Source organism: Elephas maximus, chromosome 3 (assembly GCF_024166365.1).
Source record: "Elephas maximus indicus isolate mEleMax1 chromosome 3, mEleMax1 primary haplotype, whole genome shotgun sequence".
Lineage (NCBI taxonomy): Eukaryota > Metazoa > Chordata > Mammalia > Proboscidea > Elephantidae > Elephas > Elephas maximus.
The window spans coordinates 160546972-160570479 of record NC_064821.1 but is presented as its reverse complement, the minus strand read 5'-3'; the positions used below and the strand labels follow the sequence as shown (position 1 = coordinate 160570479).

The following is a 23508-nucleotide window of genomic DNA, read 5'->3' as shown; positions in this document are numbered from 1 at the left end:
TTTAAAATGCAATGTGAGATTCTGACAGAACAGACTGACTTGAAAGAACCACGCTGGCTTCGAGGCTAGTTTTCTCCCAAAACATTCCTTGCTTCCAGAATGGAACACTTAATAATGTAGCACTATTTTTAATAATGTAGCAAAAGCAACTTTACTTCTACTTTATAGACCAGAGCAGGATCCTGAAGGTTTGGCTTTCAGTGTCTGCCACGTGAACACTGTATTGAGTTTAAAGAGTGTCACTGCTTTTCTGTTTTTGACTTAAATTCAGGCCTTTCTTCCTCCATAATCCACAGCAATAAACCACACGCCGTATTTTCTTTTCAAGTCGGGGTTATAATATTTTATTTCCTCTTTCAAGTTGGCTTATCCTGTCTGACTCGTTTATGATAGGGGTTTCTGATATATGATTGTGCTGCCATGTTTTCGGGGCCTCCACAGACCCCTGTAAATATAATGATTTTCTGTTTCATGGGCCTGGGAGAAGTAGATGAAAACCTGTTTCTCACCACTTACTGGATCCCAGACCAAGGGACCTTGCATAGAAATTTAATGGACAAATGCCAGCTAATGTAAGAAAAAACTACACCTCCACACTTGTTTCAAAGTGTTCAATGTGCAATTTAGAGAGTTTTATGAAAAGTGTGGTTGTGCCACTCATTATTTATTACCAAGTGCCTTTTGTGTGCAAAGGAATGTGACAGGCAACACAGGTGACACAAACCTGCATATAGTCAGTATACGGCTATATGTAGTCAGTGTTTTCCCTCAGGGAGCTTATAATCTAGAAGAAAAAGCAGACATATACACTAAAAATTACAATATAAAACAGAAAGTGATAGGATCACAATAAAGACAAAATTCCACAAGAGCGTGGAAGAAACAGCCATTACTCCACGTTAAAGGAATCTGAGGTTTAGTGTAAGAGTAAGGCCTTGAAGGATGTGTAGGGTTTTAATAGATAAAAAATGCAAGAAGGGTAGAAAGGAAAAAGGGAAGCATTTCACAAGAAAGACCTATGTAAGCCAGAGTATCAAAGTAGGAAAAATTAAGCATATTCAAGAAATATTGAGTAGCCCAATTTGAGTAGAGCATAGAGGATGAGAAGAGGAGCAGTGAGAGAGAAGGTAGAAAGGCTGGCCTGAGACCACATCAAGGCATTATAGATTACCCTATAGGCAGAGAAAGGAACCCTAGTGGTGTAATGTTTAAATCTTTGGCTGCTAACTGAAAGGTTGGTGGTTGCAACTCACTAGCAGTTCCATGGGAGAAAAGACCTGGCGATCTGCGCCCATAAAGGTTACAGCCTAGGAAACTCTATGGGGCAGTTCTACCATGTCCTATAGTGTCACTCTGAGTTGACTATGAGTCGGGATTGACTTGATGGCACACAACAACAACAACATAGGCAGAGAGAGCAATTTTAGCTATAGAAACCAAATTATGATCCTAGTCGATGCTTGTGGTGACAACTTTGGCTATGTCTACAAATGTCATGAGTAATGGGGACAATATTTTGGCAGAGTAAACCAATGTGTTTTCAACCCCAATAATCTTCAGTTTCTAATAGTCGTATGGCTTCCCTATCAAGAGCTGGCCTGGTAGTATAGAAAGGGATGCAAAGAACAGCCGAGCCATAAGTCTTGCAGCCTATGGAAGATGAAGATATGAGGATAAAATATAAGGAGGAAAAAATAGAAGAAGAAGTAGAGAATCCTTCTCTCCCACACCAATAGAGTATAAGAAAAGAGGAGACAAACGGGAAGCAAGTAGTTAGACTTACATACACCTTACCAATCAAAATGCTGATGGGGTGGGGAGAGGCAGAGAAAACTGGCAGGGTGACCTCCATACATACGTGGGGTGGCTGCATCAAAGTACAGATGCCACCTGGTCTGGCTAAGCAAAAAGAGAGTTGTGTTACCATTTCCAGGCCTACTATGGCTCTTCTGTGGGAGGTAGGGGACTCAGTAGTCCTCCCATGTCACAACAGGGACAGTAGGGTGACCCTGACACAGAGGTTCTACAGCCTAATGAGGAGTCAGAGGACATGAGGAGACCTGAGGTGAGGCTGAGCCAGCAAGGGAGGCCCACGAGGCCCTGAGTTAGGCAAAAAAAACAAAGCACAAATCATCAGGCTCCAGCATTCAACCAAGGGACCCAAAGATTAGACCAGACCAGATACCCCACAGCAGAGGCCCATGAGGGCCCAGAGAACCTGAGGCTCCATGTCCAGCCATGGTAATGATTATAAACCCTGTCACCCCCACCCTACACATGAGCCCTACATCTACAGACCATCTGGTATGGAGCAGGGGGAGGGGGAAAAATCCAGGGGAAAAAAACAAAAACTAAATATTTACCCAAAATAACTGAACTACATGGAGGAATAGCTAACCCCAAATAGAACTGAAAAGTTTACATTTCCCCCTACCCGACCCCAAGACAGGGACCAGGGCTTTTTAGAAAAATTAGTTCAGATATAAGTGGGTGGGGAATATATAGGGAGAGGGAAAGAGCCAGACACCGGGTGGTGCAAATGGTTAACATGCTTGACTGCTAACCAAAAGGTTGGCAGTTCAAGTTCACCCAGGGGTGCCTCAGAAGAAAGGCTTGATGATCTACTTCCAAAAAATCAGCCATTGAAAACACTAGGAGCTCAGTTCTACTCTGACACACATGGGGTCGCCATGAGTTGGAATCGATTCAACGGCAATTGGTATATACGTGTATACACACACACAAACACACACACACAGCATGTTTGAATAGTTAATGCTCGATCCTCTTCGATAATTGTGTCTATCAGTTACACTCAAATATGGCTGCCTATCTCCACCACCCCTTCTCATCCAGACCACCATTATCTCTTTTTTTCTTTTCTTCCCCACCATTATCTCTTGACTAAACTACTCTATATGGCCTTTGAACTGATCTCTGTCCTTCCAGTGGTGTCGCTAGGGGATACAGGGATGTGGACCTCACTGGGTAACACTGTCAGAGGAGGTGACACCAAAATGACTGTTTATAAAATTTTTGTGCAGTGTTTCAGCAGAAATTTATTAGCTTTTTATAAAAATATCTCTGTAATCAGTTATAACAACAAAAACATTTTTTGTAAGCCCAGCTTACATGTGTCAGTATACCTACAAGGTTAAAACTCTATGCTAATTTACTTTTTGAACCTTATAATGCGCTCCGGTCAGAGCTGTCATTATTACCCAATTACAACGATGCTTGCAAATTACGTGGCTTCAACTGCCTCGTGCTACAAGCACGCACTGTTGTTTTCCATACTGCCAGTGTTTTTATAGTTGCTGATTTTGTCAAAATGGCTGTTATTTTAGCTACAATATTGTGGTAATTGGTATTTGTGAACCTACATCAATAACTTTTTTGAGCATGCAATGGTAATCAAAGGAAAAGAAGGACAAAAATCAAAAAAGGCTTCTGCACAGTTACTAATAATGTTGTACTTCGATGTAGAAAGAATTTACAAAACAATTTTTAGTATTCATATAATCTAAGAAATATTATGTTTAAGCAATTTACAACTGTATCACATTCTATGATTAAAATTGATAATAAACTTACATGTATAACAATTTTTGATTATATAGCTCTTTGATAACAAGAGAAACTGACAGCTCAACATGAAGTAGGGGAAATGCCACATTTCATTACTAAGGGTTCTATATGGTTTTGTATGGGAGGAGGTCCATGGTGGGGTGACACCATGCATTACCGCAGTCAGTGACACCAACCCTACTGATGCCACTGCCTGCTTCTACTTTTGTCTTCAATCTCTTCTTTACCAAGTGATCTTTGTTAACACATAATGGAATCATGCCATTCTCTTCCGTGGCTACCAGTGCATTTAGAATTCAACCCAACCTTCTTATGAGGCCTTGTAGAACCAGCACACCCTGGCTCCTGCCTACCTCTCAAACCTACCCACCCTCCTCTACCCCGGCCCACAGACTGCACCCAGATTGGGCTGCTCCCAATTCTGGAATGTGCCAAGCTCCTTTCCTGCTCAGGCCCTTCACACTTGCTCTGCCCCAGACAAGAATGCTCTTCACACCGCTGACTCCTTGAGAGAGGTCTTCCCTGATGATCTCTCCTACATTTATGTCAGACCACATAAACCGGTATAAAAAACCAAAACCAAACCCACTGCCGTCAAGTCGATTCCAACTCATAGCGACCCTATAGGACAGAGTAGAACTGCCCAATAGAGTTTCCAAGAAGTGCCTGGTGGATTCGTACTGCTGACCTCTTGGTTAGCAGCAGTAGCACTTAACCACTACACCGCCAGGGTTTATAAGGCCACGGAAATAAAATCAGTGTAGAAAAATATTTCCACAACCTGTTATTCTCTTTAACTGCACCCTGTTTACCTCCTTCTTTGTTCTTAACCCAGCTGGTAATTATATATTTATTTCTTTGTTTACTTTTTCACTCTCTGTCTCTCCCCCTGGATTATGGGCAGGAACCATGTCTATGTTGTTGTTAGGCACCATCAGATAGGCTCCAACTCATAGTCACCTTATGTTTAACAGAATGGAACATTGCCGGGTCCCGTGCCATCCTCAAAATCGTTGCTATGTTTAAGCCCATTGTTGTAGCCACTATGTCAATACATTTTAAATTTAAAAATGAATAATAATGTAAGAACCAGGGATCATCCGTCCAAAAACCATGACAAGCCCTAGAGAAGCCAGACCAAACAACTCACTCCATCCTATTTGCTTTCCCTGCAGGTATTACAGACTAAAGTTTTAAATGCCTTTCCAGTCAGAAGAGTCTATTAGTAACTTCCTGTGTAGCTAAGGCTATTCTACAGTAGTCATGTTTAAACTTGGTCCAGTGATAACGAGGAGACATGGGAAATTCAGAGGTTGTGGAAGCATTTTTCTACCTGACTTTACCTCCATGACCTTATACTGATTTATGTGGCCTGAGTTACTGAAGAATGTGGCATATGAGGGGGTGGCTGCTGTTTTGCCACAATTAATTTTAATCATTTTCACTGACTTTTTTAGCCAAGTAATATATGGGCAGTTAATAAACGAGGTATACCTCACAATGCACAGTGAAGACATAAATAGCACAACCTACAAAGGAAATGAAACTTGAATATTCTGAGTATGATTTTATAATACCAAGGCTGAAAGGGCCTTCCCTTATTAATGCACTCTTGGTTTTTTTTTCTTTTTTTTTTTTACCACATTTCTTGGAGGGTTTTCCACTGGGATTTTTTTAAAAAAAAAAAAAGACCTGGTCTATATGAAAAGAAATATTCTGCACATTGATTTGATTGGAAAGTTACAGCAAAATTGGCTCAATAGTTTAGATTATAATGAATGGTTCAGAAATCCTATTGGATTTGCTTATAAAAACCTGCCTGAGGTTTCAGACTTCCTATCTGATCCATGTAGCCAATTCTCATCAAGAAATGAGTCTGTGTTACCTGGGCAGAACAGGGATTTGTCTTTCGAAATTTAGTTTCCTATTTGGGGATGAAAAAATAAAATCAAGTTTCAGCAGTCTTTTTGCCTTAGAGATGACAAAGACTTTGCAGTGGAAATTTCCTGTTAATTCCATGAGGACATGTTGGCACCAGCTTCTTCCAAGAAAACACATAGAGCGTAGAGTCACCTTTGTTCAAACTTCTACCACCTTATTCTCCACAATGAGATTCCGGGCATGGCGTAACTTTTGCTCTGCCATAGACCTGCCAAGTTGGCACTGTGAGAGCAAATAATAGTAATAATAACCTCAGTATGCTAGCAGCCCTGGGAGTTTATGGGTCAGCCAGGAGGGGTAGGAGGAGGAATGGGCAAGGGGAAAGAAAAGCATAAAATGTTCCACTGAAATAGAAACGCTTTCTTCACACTTCACTACTGCTTATAACCAAAGAAGCAAAGCTGCAGACATATAAGGAAACTGGTAGTAGAAATGTGTTAGCTAGTCATTCATTCAATCAGTCACTCATTCACCTGGCATATTTGCAGTGCTATGCACTGTGAGACGAACACAGATACCTTTGAATTATGAAGATGGAAGAGTCCATCTTAATTAGTAGTTTCTAGACTTCAGGATTTCATGGGTCAATTCCAATCCCCCCACAACATGTGAAGGATCAACATTGATATCCCAATTTTTCAGTCTACCAAGTGAAGAGAGTTCACATCTTTCTACTATCCCCTGGCATCATCATTTCATAAAATAAATTACCTTTTAGTATAAAAATAGCAGGAAGAACAAAAGAAAATAATGGACAATCTATTAACCGCTCATCTGTCAGTTTGTCATACTGTGGTGGCTTGTGTGTTACTCTGATGCCAGAAGCTATGCCACTGATAGATTATTTCAATACCAGCAAGGTTACCCACGGTGGACAGGTTTCAATGGAGCTTCTAGACTAAGACAGACTGTGAAGCAAAGCTTGGTGATCTACTTCCAAAAATTAGCCATTGAAACCCTTATGGATCACCACAGAATATTATCTGACTCATTTCCTTTGGACAAATCATGAGGAGGTATCAGTCACTGGAGGAGGACATCACATTTGCTGAAAGAAAGGGCAAAGGAGACCCTTGGCGAAATAGATTGGCACAATAGCCACAACAATGGACTTGAACTTGCCAGCAATCATCCTGGGGATGATGCAGGACCAGGCAACATTTTGTTCTGTTGTACACAAGGTCACCACGAGTCAGAGTTGACTCGAAGGTAGCTATCCATCTACATAGGTACAGTCTACTGAATTGAATATGTTTAGATCTATGAAAAATCCCTAAGTTATCCTTTTTTTTTTTTCCCCCATTTTTCAGGGTACCATAAAAAACATCTCCATGGGCTGGTGACTAGGAAGCACTGATCCAGGCCAAATCATTAGTTTGCAAATGAGAATACAGAGGTGGAGTGATGTGCCAAAGGCACTCACTAGGGTGACAAAATAGAATTCAGTAGGAATCACAGGCTTCAACAATGGGGAAAAATAGGAGCGGTCATAAATGAATAGTAGATTTGGGAATATTTTATTTGTCAGCAACAAAACACCAGGCTCCCGCCTTTCAAGCGTGGACTTACTAAAAATGTATTGGTCTTCAATACTGTGGGTACAAAAAAAAAGTTTATGAAGATGAACACTTTCATAATTTTCATACTGGAAAATCTTGTATCAACTGTCCCTGCTTGATGACAATAAGTTGCTCCAGTCCTCATGAAAAACATGCAAAAAAAAAAAAAAAAAAAAAGGAGGAGAAATTAAAATTCCCAAGTTAGAAAAGATGTTGTAAAGCACAGGTGAACTCCTCATTTTCTAGAAGGAGAAACTGAAGCCCAGGAAACACAGTAATCTGCTCAGAGTAACATAAGTACCACCACTCATCTATCTGTTTGTCATTCTGTGGTAGCTTGTGTGTTGCTGTGATATTAGAAGCTATGCCACCAGTATTTCAAATACCAGCAGGGTCACCCATGGTGGACAGTTTTCAGCAGAGCTTCCAGACTAAGACTAGGAAGAAAGACCTGGCGGTCTACTTCTGAAAAAAATTGGCCAGTGAAAACCTTATGAATAGCAGCAGAACGCTGTCCAGTGCAGTGCCAGCAGATGGAAGGCACTGAAAACATTACTGGGGGAGAGCCTCCTCAAAGTAGAGTTGGCCTTTATCATGTGGCTGAAGTAAACCTTTTGGAACCTTCACCTGCTGATGTGGCACAACTCAAAATGAGAAGAAACAGTTGCAAACATCTATTAATAATCAGAACGTGGAGTGTACGAAGTACAAATCTAGGAAAATCAGAAGTTGTCAAAAATGAAACAACATACAAAGATCAATAGCTAAGGCATTAGTGAGCTGAAATGAACTGGTATTAGCCATTTTGAAACAATCATATAGTCTACTATACTGGGAATGGCAAATTGAAGAGGAATGGTGTCACATTCATCGTCAAAAAGAACGTTTCAAGATCTATCCTGAAGTACAAAGCTGTCATTTGACGGGATAATATTCATACACCTACAAGGAAGACCAGTTAATATGACTGTTATTCAAATTCACTTACTAACCACTAATGCCAAAAATGAAGACATTGAAGAAAATCCAAGTTCTGCAGTCTGAAAGTGCTCAAAAGTGCAATCAAGATACATTGATAATTACTTATGATTGGAATGCGAAAGTTGGAAATGAAGAAGAACATGCAATAGTTGGAAAATATACGGCTTTAGTGATAGAAACAACCCTGGAAATCACATGATAGACTTTTGTAAGACCAATGACTTCTTCATTGCAAATACCTTTTTTCAAGAACATTAACGGCCACTATACACAGGGACCTCACACAGGAATCAAAATGACTACCTTTGTGGAAAGAGACAATGGAAAAGCTGAATATCACCAGTCAGAACAATGCCAGCAGCTGACTGAAGAACAGACCAACAATTGCTCATATGCAAGTTCAAGTTGAAGCTGAAGAAAATTAAAACAAGTCTACAAGAGCCAAAATACAACCATGAGTGTATCCCACCTGAATTTAAAGACCATCTCAAGGATAGATTTGACACATTGAACACTAATGGTAAGTTATGGGATGACATCAAGGACATCACACATGAAGAAAGCAAAAGGTCATTAAAAAGAGAGGGAAGAAAGAAAAGATCAAAATGATGTCAGAGGAGACTCTGAAACTTGCTCTTGGAGGCAGAGCCACTAAATCGAATTGAAGAAATGATGAATTAAAAGAGCTAAACAGAAGATTTCAAAAGGTGACTCAAAAAGACAAAATAAAGTATTACAATGAAATGTGTAAAGACCTGGAGTTAGAAAATGAAAAGGGAAGAACAGACTCAGCATTTCTCAAATTGAAAGAATGGGAAAAAAGAAAATTCATACCCCAAGTTGCAATTTTGAAGGATTCTACAGGCAAAATATTGAACGACGCAGGAAGCATAAAAAGAAGATGGAAGGAATACACATAGTCATTGAACCAAAAAGAACTGGTCAACATTCAACCATTTCAGGAGGAAGCATATGATCAAGAACCAATGATATTGAAGGAAGAAGTTCAAGCTGGACTGATGGCATTGGTGAAAAACAAGGCTCCAGGAATTGACGGAACAGCAATTGAAACGTTTCAACAAAGGGATGCAGCACTGAAGGTGCTCACTTGTCTCTGACAAGAAATTTGGAAGACAGCTACCTGGCCAGCTGACTGAAAGAGATCCATATATGTGCTCATTCCAACGGAATGTGATCCAACGAAATGTGGAAGCTATTGAACAATATCATTAATATCACATGTAAGTAAAATTATGCTGAAGATAATTCAAAAAGAGTTGCAGCAGAAAATCGAAAGGGAACTGCCAGAAATTCAAGCTGGATCCAGAAGAGGACATGGAATGCAGGAGATCATTGCTGATGTCAGATGCATCTTGGCTGAAAGCGGAGAATATTAGAAAGATGTTTACCTGTGTTTTATTGACTACACAAGGCAATCAACTGTGTGGATCAGAACAAATTATGGATAACACTGTGAAGAATGGGAGTTCCAGAACACTTGATTGTGCTCATGAGGAGCCTGTACATAGAACAAGAGGCAGTTGTTCGAATGGAACAAGGGAATACTGCATGATTTAAAATCAGGAAAGGTGTGCATCAGGGTTCTACCCTTTCACCATACTTACAAATTCTGTATGCTGAGCAAATAATCCAAGAAGCTGGGCTATGTGAAGAACCTGGCATCAGGATTGGAGGATGACCTATTAATAACCTGCGATATGCAGATGACACAACCTTGCTTGCTCAAAGTGAAAAGGACTTGAAGTACTTACTGATGAAGATCAAAGACTACAGCCTTCAGTATGGATTATACCTCAACACAAAGAAAACAAAAATCCTCACAACTAGACCAATAAGCAACATCATGATAAACAGAGAAAACATTGTCAAGAATTTCATTCTAATTGCATCCACAATCAACGCCCATGGAAGAAGCAGTCAAGAAATTAATGACATATTGCCTTGGGCAAATTTGCTGCAAAAGACCCGTTTAAAGTGTTAAAAAAACTAAAACAAAGATGTCACTTGGAGGACTAAGGTGCACCTGACCCAAGCCATGGTATTTTCAATTACTTCATATGCATGCAAGAGCTGGACAACGAATAAGGAAGACCAAAGAAGAATTGATGCCTGTGAATTATGGTGTTGGTGAAGAATGCTGAATATACTATGGACTGCCGGAAGAACAAACAAATCTGTCTTGGAAGAAGTACAGCCAAAATGCTCCTTAGAAGCGAGGATGGTGAGACTTTATCTCATGTACTTAGGATATGTTATCAGGAAGGGCCAGTCCCTGGAGAAGGACATCATGCTTGGTAAAATGGAAGGTCAGCGAAGAAGAGGAAGACCCTCAATGACATGGACTGGCACAGTGACTGCAACAATAGGCTCAAACATAGCAACAATTGTGAGGATGGCGCAGGACTGGGCAGTGTTTTATTCTGTTGTATATAGGTTTGCTATGAGTCAGAACCAACACAATGGTACCTAACAAAAACAACAATAACATTGGTAGGTAGTGGAAAATTCAGGACTAAAACAAAGGTCTCCAAATGTCTAGCCCATTGGTGACTGTGGAAAAAAACACTGACTTTCCTTAGGAAGACTGGGTAACATTTCAACTCAATTCCATTCCCTCTTTTGTCCTTCCTGCATGTGTTCCTCCAAACAAGTTCCTGAGAACACTGAGGACCAACCGTTGACTAGTTTCCTCTTTACTTTCTCATAGGTCTCTGAAATTTCCCTTAAAATAAAAAAGAGGAGTAAACAATTTAGTCATAAAACATAAACTGTTCTAATTCTAAAATATCAAGAGAAATAAAAACATAGCAATAGATGACTACAGCTCACAAGAGAGAACAATTTATAGTATCCGGCATCTTCATGACAAATCTGAAAATTGTTAGGTACCAGTTCTGACCTCCAGAGTCCAGACTTCGAGATTCCCATGGGGAAAGACCTGAGGTTATTTTGCGTTATTAGAAGGTACTGTATTATATTAGGTCATAGCTACACAGCCAAAGGAAATGTTAAACAATTATCCTTGTTGATTTATATAGGGCTTGTTCAACAGGCAAAACCTGTTATCTTGATCTCAAAATGGGAGAAATTGAGTATGACTCACTTATTTTGAATGTCATCACATCGTGAATTCACCAACAGTATATGAGGACAGAAAGATCAAAGCAGTTACCTATTGATTCTAATCCCTTCGAGACCCAGTGCAGCTCCTCCAGGTCCCAGCCTTCTACTTTTTCCTTAATGAGCAATTTATTCTTTAAAATAGCCTCTACTCCCCACTCTCCTGCATACCTGTGCAGACCCAGCCTTGGAGCAACGCAGGCTGACTGTTATGAATTGTGTGCCAGTATTGTATCAGTGGGGAGCCCTCATGAAACAGTGGTTAAGACTTCGGCTGCTAACCAAAAGGTCGGTGGTTCACATCTACCAGACACTCCTTAGAAACTCTATGGGGCAGCTCTACTCTGTCCTGTAGGGTGGCTATGATCAGAATCAACTCAACGGCAATGGGCTTGGTTTTATTGTGTCAGTGGATTTATATACACCCACTCACTAAATTCTCACAACTTTTTGAGGTACATTTTCAGATCAGGAAACACAAGTTGAAGGGGGTTCAGAAACTTGCTCAAAGCCAGACAGCTTGTCAGTGGAAAGATCAGAAATCAAGCCGGCTATGTCTGATGCCAAATCCTGTGATCTTAATCATATATCTTGCCCCCACCAAACCACCATTGCCCCCACCCCAGCCCAGACATAGACAAAACATGTATGTGAGTAGAATGTACTCAGAAGCAGAACACTGAATATGAGGGGAGGTAGAGCAGGTAAAAGGGATTTCAGATACCCGTGTTTGGTCCTCCTCTATTGTAAATATAAGTTGTAGCTTTCTAGTTACAACCTGGGTTACAAACAGGACTTCAAACTGGTTCTTTCCAGGTCGACCCCCTGCTGAGAATTTGCGTTTCTACCCCCTAGATATTCTGAATCAGAATCTAATACCCAGAATGTAGGTTCTAATTCAGTATACCTGGGATGGAAATATAAATTCTCAGTAGTCGTTTGAACCCAGGAAAGGTGTGGCAGTCCTCTGTACAGATTTACAGCCTTGGAAACCCTATGGGGCAGTTTTATTCTGTCCTTTATGGTCACTACGAGTTAGAGTTGACTCATCAACACTGGGTATGGTGTTAAAATGTAGATTCTGACTCAGTATATCCGGGTGAAAAGGCAAATTCTCAGAATGAGGTTGAACAGGAAAGAACTGGTTCGAAGCCCTGATCACAATATTTGCTCTCCTGGCCTGCAGAACTGATCTCGGTGAGGCATAGAATGCTCAGTGTTCTGGGGCACATAGGACAGTGTTCTAGTTTGTTCTACAAACTAAATTCTAAAGTTGGAATACTTATTGCCATGTCTCTGCCTTCATGGGAAACCCATGATTAAATATAGTGGCTGAGGTATTCCTGGAAAAGTCTAATCAGTTATCCATTACCCAAAGAGCTTACTCCCTTCTTCTGAACCAAAGCTAATATAAAGGTATAGCTCCAATGGCTATATCTATGTTGCTGCTATATATAATCAGAGCTGGAAAAATCTTGACTATTAAGACCCTCCATGGCCTCTGCAATTTTACTATCCAAGGAGTCCTAGAGAGTTCAGGAGTTTTTAAATAGTGCCCAAAGCCAGCTACAGCTCTTCCTCTACTTTAGATCAAATGTGGCAGCCACTCAGAAAACCTCAAGTGGAGGAATTTTACAGCTGCTGAGAAAGTCTGACAAGATAACCCCACTGCTGTCGAGTCAATTCTGATTCATGGCGACCCTACAGGACAGAGCAGAACTGCCCCATAGGGTTTCCAAGGAGTAGCTGGTGGATTCCAACTACTGAGCTTTTGGTTAGCAACCAAGCTCCTAACCACTGTGCCACCAGGGCTCCGACAATCAGGTAGTACTTAATATTTATTGGACTAACAGGGTTTTGTATATCATATGCCTCTGGAGGTAGAGAACATCTAAGGAAACTTGTCCAGATACACCATAAAAGACAGAAACACCCTTCACGTATGAACCGAAGATTATATAACTTACCTATCCCCTCTGGCACATAGAAAGCAATCGATAAATATTTAGTAAATGAACGTTTTTCTTCTATTGTTTCCATTATCAGAGCACTGGTTGAAAAGTAGAGTGCCAGCACTAAAGGTATTGAATAATACTGTGCATTCATTTTGCCTCATGCAGCTCCAAAATAAAGCATGTAGTTTTCAAGCAGAATAAGCAAAAAACAAACAAAAACTCTTAATTTGATCCTGAAAAGGGTTCACAGCAGAATCCTGTAAATTAGGCAATTTGTGGAAAGATGAAGTACAATACCATTTTCAAAACTGGGATTCACATGCAACTTTAGGGAGTTGCATAGAATGACCAGTAATAAATCCATCCAGTCACTGTTTGCAAAACACCGTTCTAAACACCATTGTTTAGAATGTCCACAATAATTTCAGACCTGGCTTCTCCTTCCACCTCTCCCCATCCACACACCTCCTCCATTAGTCTGGCTAATTCCTATGTGTGTCTCGATGTCAGGTAAAACTTCAGCCCTTCCAGGAAAACTTCCCTCTTTCCCCAAACCAAGAAACACCCTGTCCACATCTCTGTCATTGAATATGCCACCATATTATCATTACATATTTATGTATCTTTTGCTCAACAAAGACTCCTTTTTCTTAAGGGAAAAATAAGTCTTAATCAGTTCTATTTGTCTACTAAGTCTGAGCATAGTAAACCCTTAATAAATATTTGTGGAATGAATGAACACATCACAGACATACAGACTTTAGGTGTGGATGGTGATCAGGTGGAGGTACACTTAATGTGAAAGTATAGCTGGAAATAGTGGGTCTTAAATGGAGTTTGGTGAAAGTCTTGATGAGTTTGATGTGGCATGGCGGAGGGAGACACAGAATGCAGATAAGATGTAAGGTATGAATTAAACTTCAGTACGTACAATGGAACCCCAAATGAAGAGATGTTTCCCTGGACATGGTAGAGACCGTGAACACAGGTACCACTACAGAGAAACATGAAAATAACTTAGGAGGTTTGGTCCTCTTGGTCAAGGACCTTGTCTCTGATCTAAATCTAGACAGTCCCAGCTGCTACTAGACATTACAGGGTTGTCATCACCAATGCCCTATGTGCACTGCAAGCCTGGTGTCTCACATTCCAGCTCCTCAGTGCCATGCAGAAGGACTAAGCATTTCTTACCAAAAGCAAGAACAGACTCTTCTGAAAGCAGATGCAGCGGAAGATTCCCACAGCAGCCTCTTACCTGCTGATTCTGATAGGCTGTGACCGTGGTAAACACAGTCTCAGGAAAGTTGAATGTTTTCACCCCATCCCCAACAGGGACAGGCTTGGTGGGCGAAAGGTCGCTGCTGAAGTCCTTGCGAATCACATGAACTCGAGGCTGGTATTTGTGCATAGAGTGCAGAATGATCTGAAACGAGAAGGGGAAATATATCAAGGCCGGTTTTAAGGTCCTTATGTCTCTTCAAGCTCATGTGCAAAATAAACCAGAAGATAGAAGAACTATGGGAAGACCACAGGTAGGGAATGGGATGCACAGGAAACGTGAAATCAGTGTACACGTCCATTTGTTGTTGTTGTTGTTTGCCAGCGAGTTGATTCTGACTCATGGTGACCCCATGTGTGTCAGAGTAGAACTGTGCTCTATAGGTTTTTTAAGGCTGCGACCTTTTGGAAGCAGATCTCCAGGCCTGTTTTCTGAGGCATCTCTAGGTGAGTTCAAACTGCCAACCTTTTGGCTAATAGTTAAGCACTTAACTGTCTGCACCACTCAGTGACCACTTGCACATGTCCGTGGCAGGAAAGATTAGCATTAGATAGATAGCATTAGACGGAACCGTAGAGCAGGTATCTTAACCTTGGGTGGTGGAGGTAACAGGTTCGCTTTGATTGGATAAATGCTAAATGGCTGTTCTGGTACCAGTGAACAACACTCCACTAAAAAGTCTCAGAACCTCTTACATGCGACAAATCATCTGCTCTGACTTCAAATTTTCAGCATGGGCTCCTGCTGTCTTTAAATACTACAAGTTATTGTTTGGCACTGCTTGTGTTTCTGGAAGTTCTCTTATGTCATATGAGAATAAACGTACACATGTGTCCCTTCCCTCAGAAAACTGTCATTTCCTTGAAGATAGAAACCATGGTTTTAGCTTATTTTCAGCCTTCTCATAGCACTCAGTATGGATCCTCGCATTCAGTGAAATCTCAGGACCTATTTTACTGCCAATAATAAACTAGAAACATTCAGTGCTCCAATATGCCTGGGAAGCCTTAAGACCTAGTCCTTTCTCACAAATTCATAAATTCCTTGACCAATCAGCCAAAACCGGCACTTCAGATGTTTCCCCTAGGTTATTGCTTTTTAAGTTATTCTACTGAATGGTGTAATTTCTTTTCATGTTGTTTAATTTGTCACGTGTTTCTGTCTTGCCTCCCCAACTGGACCGTAAGACTCTGTAGCATAAGGAGTTTGTTGGATACAACATTTTGTCTGATGTATAGCAGATGTTTGTTAAATGCTGGATTTGTAATAAAGGAAATTTCACTAGAGGACAAAAAAAACTTTTATGCTCATTCTTAAGACTTAAAATGGCATTGAGAGTGGTATTCTACCTGTCTGAAAAATTCTTGGACTAGTCATCTCTAGAGTAAAAAGGAAAAGAGGGAAGAAAGGAGAGATAAGATTCTTTGACTCACGTGTCCTTGATCATCCAATTCATTGTTGGTCAGCTTGAGTTTGTCAAAACTGACCACCTGTCTCATCCAGGTGTCTCCAGAAGCTAGAGAATCAGGGTGGATATAAACTCTTGGGGGCACAGGGGAATCAGCGTTGCCTGCCACCATCCACTTGGAGCTGTGATACACATATCTGAGATAGAGAGGGAGAGAGGAGAATTCAGAGACAGACGCAAAGAGGGAAGAGAAGCCCGGGAAACAAGTAGAGATAGGAGAGAGGAAGGACAAGAAGAGATATCAAGAATAGAGACGTGATGGGGGTGAAACAGGGAAAATGAGACAGAGATAGAAATGAAGGAAGAGGTGGTTTGGGGGAGTGGTTAATGATCAAAGCTACAGCTCTCGTGAAATAGACATTCTCACAGCCCCTCTCTTGCCACATACCCCTGCGTGCATGCAGACATCTGAACCCACGTGTCGAGCAATGGAAAAGGCATTTTACTGCAGCCTTTCACCTTTCAAATGCAAACCATACAATCCCTTGGCCACTTGTTCAAGATTTGGTTCCTTATTACAAACATCGCCCATACTGTCTTGTAAAACACAGCCATGTGCAGAGACCCTCCAAGTCTCTCACTTGTTAACCATTTACTGTAAGAATCTGAATTCTGAGGCATTTCTATGAAAATGGAGGGTCTTTGCCTTAGTGCAGTCATTCCCAGAAAGACCACTAAATCTTCCCAGTTAGTGCTCTCTTTGATGAACTTAGCTTTGAACTTCATTATCTTCCACATTATTTTCCCACAAGGGTAATGGAAATGGGATATTCTTGGTAGCAAAGAGGTCAGTTTACCAGACTTTGCCAGTCTCTCCATGAATCTGTCTCTTTCCTGCTTCTCCATTCTAAAGGACCATATAAGACCTGACCCTGGCAAACAGAAGCTCTCCAAATCACAACTCCTAAGATCCTCTACAACAGATCTGAGGTACCCCCTCTCCTAAGTCTTACAATCGAGACCACTTTTTTCTTGGCCAGCTCTCCCTACCACCATATTAGTCCTGGCCTTCCTCATTCGTCTCTTACCTCCAAATGTAAGGATTTATGGCTGAGGCCTCAGACTATAGACCTTTCTCACTGATTTAACTGAGACCTCAGTGGTCCATGAAGCCACTACTTGTTTCTGAAAGGAGCTATGAATAAGCTACCCAAGAGACCTGGAGACTTTGTGGTGTTTTAATGATTTGGAGAGAAAGTTATTTAACAAACTCACTCACAACCCATATTAATGAGCAATAATTCTCTCTAATTAGATGTTTGTCTTGAGGTCTTACCCAACTCTATTCTTCCTCTACATCCTCCACAAGGTAATCCGTCAAATAAATGATCGAATGTACTACACTGCCCTCCTTGTCCTTTCCCTCTCCAAAATAAATCATTCCAACTCATTTAGCATTCATAAACTCAATAATTTCATTTCTTAATCACTTTCAAGGCTAATTGAATTAATTTCAGACTTAAGATCCACTCAGTTTTTAATCCCCTGGGAGTCACTATAAAAGTCTACTCTCTATGAAGACATAAGGAAGATTCCAGACCAAACCATTATGGAGCTCTAATTTCCTACATCTAGTTACTACTTCCTGCCTGGTACTCTGCCACAGGCCATTGGCATATCCACCATTCTTCATTCCCTATGCAGTGCGCTCTGAAAATGCTTAATCTAATGAGTTTAAAGAACCCTCTTGGAATGCTAATGATGTCCACAATTCCACATCCCATAGTTACCATTACCTGTATCTTTTATTGTCCACGGGCACAATGTCCATTGCTATGTAGTACTGCTGGTGTGGATCCAGGCCAGTGATTTTCACTCTCATGGCAGGAAACATTCTCCTATGAAGGGGAAGAAGGCAGCAGGCTCAGCAATAAGCGATGGGGGAGTAGCAGAAGTAAATGCTTGAAGAGTCTCTTCTTATTAGGAACTTAAGCACACCAGAGCCCAATGTCCTCTAATTCTCAAAGTTGGTGGATTTTTTTTACGTTGGAAATTATCACTATAAAATATGCTGGGGACTTGTATTGCTGAAATAGCACCTCTTCTTAACTTAAATTGACCAATTTGATGAATCACACACTCGTAAGGCTCATACTATACCCTGTCTTGGTCTATAAACACATATACAGCTAGTATAATTCCCCTCTTAATAACAATGATTGTCCAATATACATTCACTACATTATTAGTTCGGAAACTCTGGTGGCGTAGTGGTTAAGAGCTACGGCTGCTAACCAAAAGGTCAACAGTTGAATCCACCAGGCATTCTTTGGAAACTCTGTGGGGCAGTTCTACTCCATCCTATAGGGTCACTATGAGTTGGAATCAACTCAACAGCAATGGGTTGGGTTGCTGGTTGTACATTATTAGTTAATCCTTAATGTGATATATACGCGTGTGTAGATATATGTATCTGTTACACACATACATTGCCAACTAGACTATAATATTCTTAACTAGACTTAATATTCTTTATTCTTAATAAGAGTATAACATAACTTGCACTCCTCTTATTACTCAAAGAGTTTCTCATTGTAGGTGATCATGAAATATTTTTAATTGTGTGAGTCTATTTGAAAATGATTATTCTAAAAATAATCTCACAAGAAAAGAAGAAAAAAAAGGAAGGTGCTATCGCCTAAGTTGTTGGTTCTTATGTTTTGTTTGGGTTTTTTTTTTTGGAATGCATAAAACTGTATAAAATTTTCCGAGAGTTCTCAGGCTGTCAACATGTGTGTTAGAGGAAGAACCCTGCAGAATACAGAGCACATAACAAACGAATTCTAGTGGCCTCTGGCAATACCTTGCCTCTACCACAATAGCTTGTTAAACTTGCCAAAGCAAGCAAGGTCAGGATATGGCACTTTACAGCTACTCTCATAATTGAAGAGAGGAGGAGAGGAAACAGCCCAAAAGAGGTATTGAGTTTCCAGAAGTCCAGAGTAAATTCACCATTCTTCTGTAACCATGAGAAAGAAGAAAAACATCAAGCTTTTTTGTATGTCATTCACTTAGGGGCCAGACATAAAAACTGCTCAGTTCAAAAATTTGGATTGGCTTGAATGTGCTCTTAGGGACTTGTATACAAAATGCTGCATTAAGCCTAACCATCTGGGGCCAGTTAGTCGAGCTGGGCAAAGCACAGTGCTAATGAGGTCAAGGTCACAGGCTTGATTCACATATGGCTTAATTGGCTTTGCTCCATTTCACGGCCATAGACCATACCCTGACCCCAGGCAACCATCTTATAAATATGCACTGGTTGGGTACATGTGAGGCTCTCTGTGCTAGTCACACACTTCACTACTCCTCCTGGAACAGCAACTCAAAGCTCTAATGTCTTCTGGCAGTAGGTCAGTGACATCATAACCTTATTAGAGGGAAGGCACAAGGGGGAGTATAGACTTTTAATATTGTTGATGGCTAAGTTTTTAAAAATTCATAAAGAATAATATGTAACCATTCCCACTTTAGTAGTCTTCAGAAGCTCACATTGGCATATTATTTTAGATTTTCTCCCCCTACCTCTGCAAATTTAACTATAAAGGCTTATGTTTTAGTTTTCCCAAATGAAATTTGATGGTGGGCTACTCATAATGACTAAGTCTAACATTCAGTATGGGTTAGGCACTTGGAGCCACATTAATTCTTTCCAAAAACTTGGGAATGTTGATCTATACTTATAAGCACAGGTTGTGTAATTTCCTTCTTAATAGCAATGATTTATGATTGTCCTGTATATATAAATGGTTAGAGAGCATCTTACCAGGGATGGCGAGATCCTCTCACTTGCTACCTGAGATAAAGAAATGGGGTTCCTCTCAGCCACCTACAGAGACTGTGTTTCATTGAGAGAGATGGATTTCTTTTCTTGATGTCTTCAAGGAAAGGAGGTAGATGTTTTTAAATTAAGTACCTGTTTTGTTTGAAGCACTTACTATAGGACCTTTAGTGGAGAAGCTACCATCTCTTACCAGTACCCATGTTCTAAAATGAAATAGTTGGGTGGCTTCGATATGAATAAGTCATTTAGCTCCATAACCTATAAAACAAAGGAATAGGACTAGATAATCCCTAAGATCACCTCTGCTTTAAAATTTCATGCCTGTATTTCAATTGTCTTCTTAAAGACTTACCAAAAGTTGCCTTTTTTCTTTGTCAGTACTTTAACAGTATACCAAGTGAAGGCATAACTCTGGAGAAAAACTAGTTTTTCATATTCCACAAAATGAGATGTAGGTTTGGCTTTAACATTATGACTAAATTTAGGCCAGTTCTTTTGTCTTCTAAACCCATTAATTCCTCCAAGCACCTCTGTCCATGGTGCTGATTATACTGATTATGTCGGTACATGCAAAGATTGAAGGTTCTACAGACTGCAGTAGTTCTGAATCAACAGAACTACAGTTTGGGGTATGGGAACAGGCATGTGGTAACTAAGATTTTCTGCAGAGGAAGGTCAGGAATCAATGCATAACTAAGGTCTAAGAGAATGGGAGTTCAAATTAAAATTGAAAAACTGCATAGGAAGGAAAATGAAGTTCAATAGAAATCAACTGGGAGAGTGGAGAAAGGATGGAGGAAATTCACAGAAGAAAAATCCTTCTTTGCATGTTTCTGAGGTGATACAGAATTATATGAGCAGAGTGTAGCTACAGCAAGAGGCTGAGGCAATCCAATACAGAAGCAATGAGTATAGTTTCTAAACTTAAACAAAGGACTCCAATATGACTAAGAACAAACTGTATGACTATGTTGAGGAATATCTAGATGTATTCACATATAAAAGTAAATTTGTAAAGACAGAAATATGGAAAAGAAAATGCTGCAGAAGAAATCATGAAATGAGGTCACAGGAGAGTTATCAAAAAAGTGCTGAAATGAGCTGAATTTACAAAAGTGTAATTTACTGAGTGAGAAGTGTGATACCAGGAACAAGAGTTACTGGAATACACATACCCAATGGTACTAAAGTGAACACCCACAATGAAAACTGGAAAATCTCATAGAAAAAAAAATGTAGTATCTCCCCTCTCACCAAACCAATCCCCTACCAAAAATTAAACAAAAAAAGAAAAACTTTTTCCTTGAATTGTTGTTTTCTTCCAAGACTTAACATCTCAAAATGTAGAAAAGGAGTTGACTGAAGCCCAAGCAATGAAAAAGAAACAATACTGAAAGTAACTCCTTCAGAGTTGCTCCTCCTAAGAAGCCTTTTAATGGTTTTATTCACTACTAAAACTTAGAGAAGGAAGAGGGTTCCAGAAGAAATAGAAGATGAACATGGTTTCATGTTCCTTTTAACCTAATGTTTTTGTGGTATTATATGTTTTGGAGAGGTTTCTCTATATGCATTCAAGTAAACTATTTAAAGTAAAAAATATATATATTTTTTTACTTTAAATATTCACATTCATGCAGATAGCTTAAGAGCAATGAAGCAGGTCTTCTTAGGTCTCAATGAGACTAGATTGACTTTGAAAATATTAAGTAGCATAATATTTTTTGTTTAATTTCAATTAACTATTCCTATATACCAAATTTAGTTTGTTCCAAATCATTTTCATTTTTAATCCAAGGCGCAAGAACTACAACCATTTCTTAGCCCTGAATTATAGTTAAGACCATTGTTTTAGAGTCAGACAGATTTGTCTGGAATTCTGGAGCTTTCCTGTTACTACCAAGGTGGCCTTAGTCTGGTTAATTAACTTCTTTCATCCTCTGCCCCTCATCCATAAATGGGATGATAATATCCTACTTCACAGAGTTGCTGTGAAGTTTAAATGAAGTAATTTGTGTTGAGTGTCCAGCTCCAAACAGATACTTAACAAATGCAAATTAAAAGATACCAAAAAGGAGTAACTGAACTAAAAGTGTTTATTTCCAGAGAAACTGTGTTTTTAAAACTTTCATCACACTAGTTAAATATTTTGCAAAAATTTCCTCCAGATCACCATTAACTTTTTATAATAATTTCAAGCCAACAATAAAACACAAGGGATCCACAAGCAGGGCTCAAAATATGCACCAAGCCCAATGCTTACAAAAATGTCTGACTGCTTTAAATGCCTTAGAAGACGCAAGCTGTTGCTTGGGGAGCAAGCTATGTCTTTTGAAAACGTTGGATGGTGAAGTAAGCACTTGCTTTAGAAATGTACCTTTTAGCTGCTAAGATACCAAGGGCCTCCACTGTTAGCTAAACTGCATCTGTAAGTGAGAAATGTTTGTGAGGATAGTGGTGATTTAGGTTTGAGTGGCCTTGGGAGGAAAATAATAAAATCATAGTAAAGACAACAGGACCACTTTACCAAGATGTCTAGATGCAGGAAACTGAGGGCAAGCTGCTTTGACTCCACTGACGCTACCACAAATAAATGAAAATATGTCACAGCTCCTACTTCTGCTCTCCTTTCTTTGAACGTGGCCATGGAGCATGTCCTTACCTGCCCGCTTTGGTGATGATCATTTCAGTTCCAATGTCATGGAACCTCTTCCAGAGGTCAGCACATTGCAGCTCCACCTGAATCTCCTCCATAGAGGACATGGTGGCAGGCACAGGGCCTGCAGCACCGGAGGTCAGGTCCCGGTGAGTGTCGAAGGAGCAGGAAGTCCGCTCGGTGAGCACCTCAGAGTCTGAACCAGTGCTCTGCTCAGAATCTGCAAGAGGAGCAATCAAGCCTTAGGTGAGAAACTGCTGAGCACCCACCCTAAAAAAATGTGTGTGGGGGGTGGGGAGAGGGGTGAACAAAAGGAGGCTTAAAGCTGGGGTGCTCCAGAGCACAGCACTCAAGGTATTTTATTATTTTTTTTACGGTTTGTTTTTGTGATTTACGACCTTCCTTCAAGTTTTGTGTTTCCAACACAGCATCTGGCATTTTAGTAAGTTTTAGCAACAGCTGAAGAAAATTGGTCCACAACAGGCAATGTGAAGAGTACTAATGTCACCACATTGACGAGAATGAGGCCAATTGGGGTGACAACATAAATAAATGCCAAATTAAAAATAATAATTACAGCCTATCTCTCCAAATCTACATTAGACTATTTCCCTGGGGCGGGGGGATGGGTTCAATGCTAACAACAATATTTTCTTTAATTTCGTACCATGCGCCATCACTGCCCATCAGGCAGTTATTTTTAAACACAGCCATTTTCCCCCACTTACATGGCCTGGCCATCAAAAGGAATGAAAAGTTGTTTGGGATCTTTAGAAACACTTTGTCGTGTATTTGAGTAAATGGCTTTTCCTGAGAGTCCAATCAGGCCATTTTGGGTGAATAAAAAAAAAGTCTGTTGTGAGGCAAGGATGTAAGCATATGGAAAAAGTTACCCAAGAAGGCAGCTGAAACAAAGGGAATAAATGAGTTCAGGAGACACCTTGATTGGTTTCTGAAGTATGTGCAGAGGGGAGGGGTGATCCAAACAGGAAGGTGGGATCGAGAACAACCAAATAAAAAGCTGGCATGCTGAGCCAGATGACGGTCCCTTCCTGTGTCTTCTGTGCTCAAGGAGTGAGGCGGCAGGAGGGGGAGGGGATGGGCATAGACTGATGAAGAAGACCGGAGTCAGATTTACCAAAGAAGAATATTCTTTAAT

General features: G+C 40.3%; 1 protein-coding gene across 2 annotated transcripts in view; it reads right to left on the bottom strand.

Annotated features, from left to right (window-relative positions):
• TBX15 (T-box transcription factor 15) overlaps window positions 1-23508 on the bottom strand; it is a 141801-nt gene that overhangs the window by 56142 nt on the left and 62151 nt on the right. For both annotated transcript variants that reach the window (XM_049879963.1, XM_049879962.1), the window contains exons 2-5: window positions 22356-22569; window positions 17649-17750; window positions 15878-16049; window positions 14421-14588 (exon numbers count right to left, since the gene is read on the bottom strand). In XM_049879963.1, coding sequence (XP_049735920.1) covers window positions 14421-14588; window positions 15878-16049; window positions 17649-17750; window positions 22356-22569 — 656 coding nt within the window. The remainder of the gene's footprint in view (window positions 1-14420; window positions 14589-15877; window positions 16050-17648; window positions 17751-22355; window positions 22570-23508) is intronic.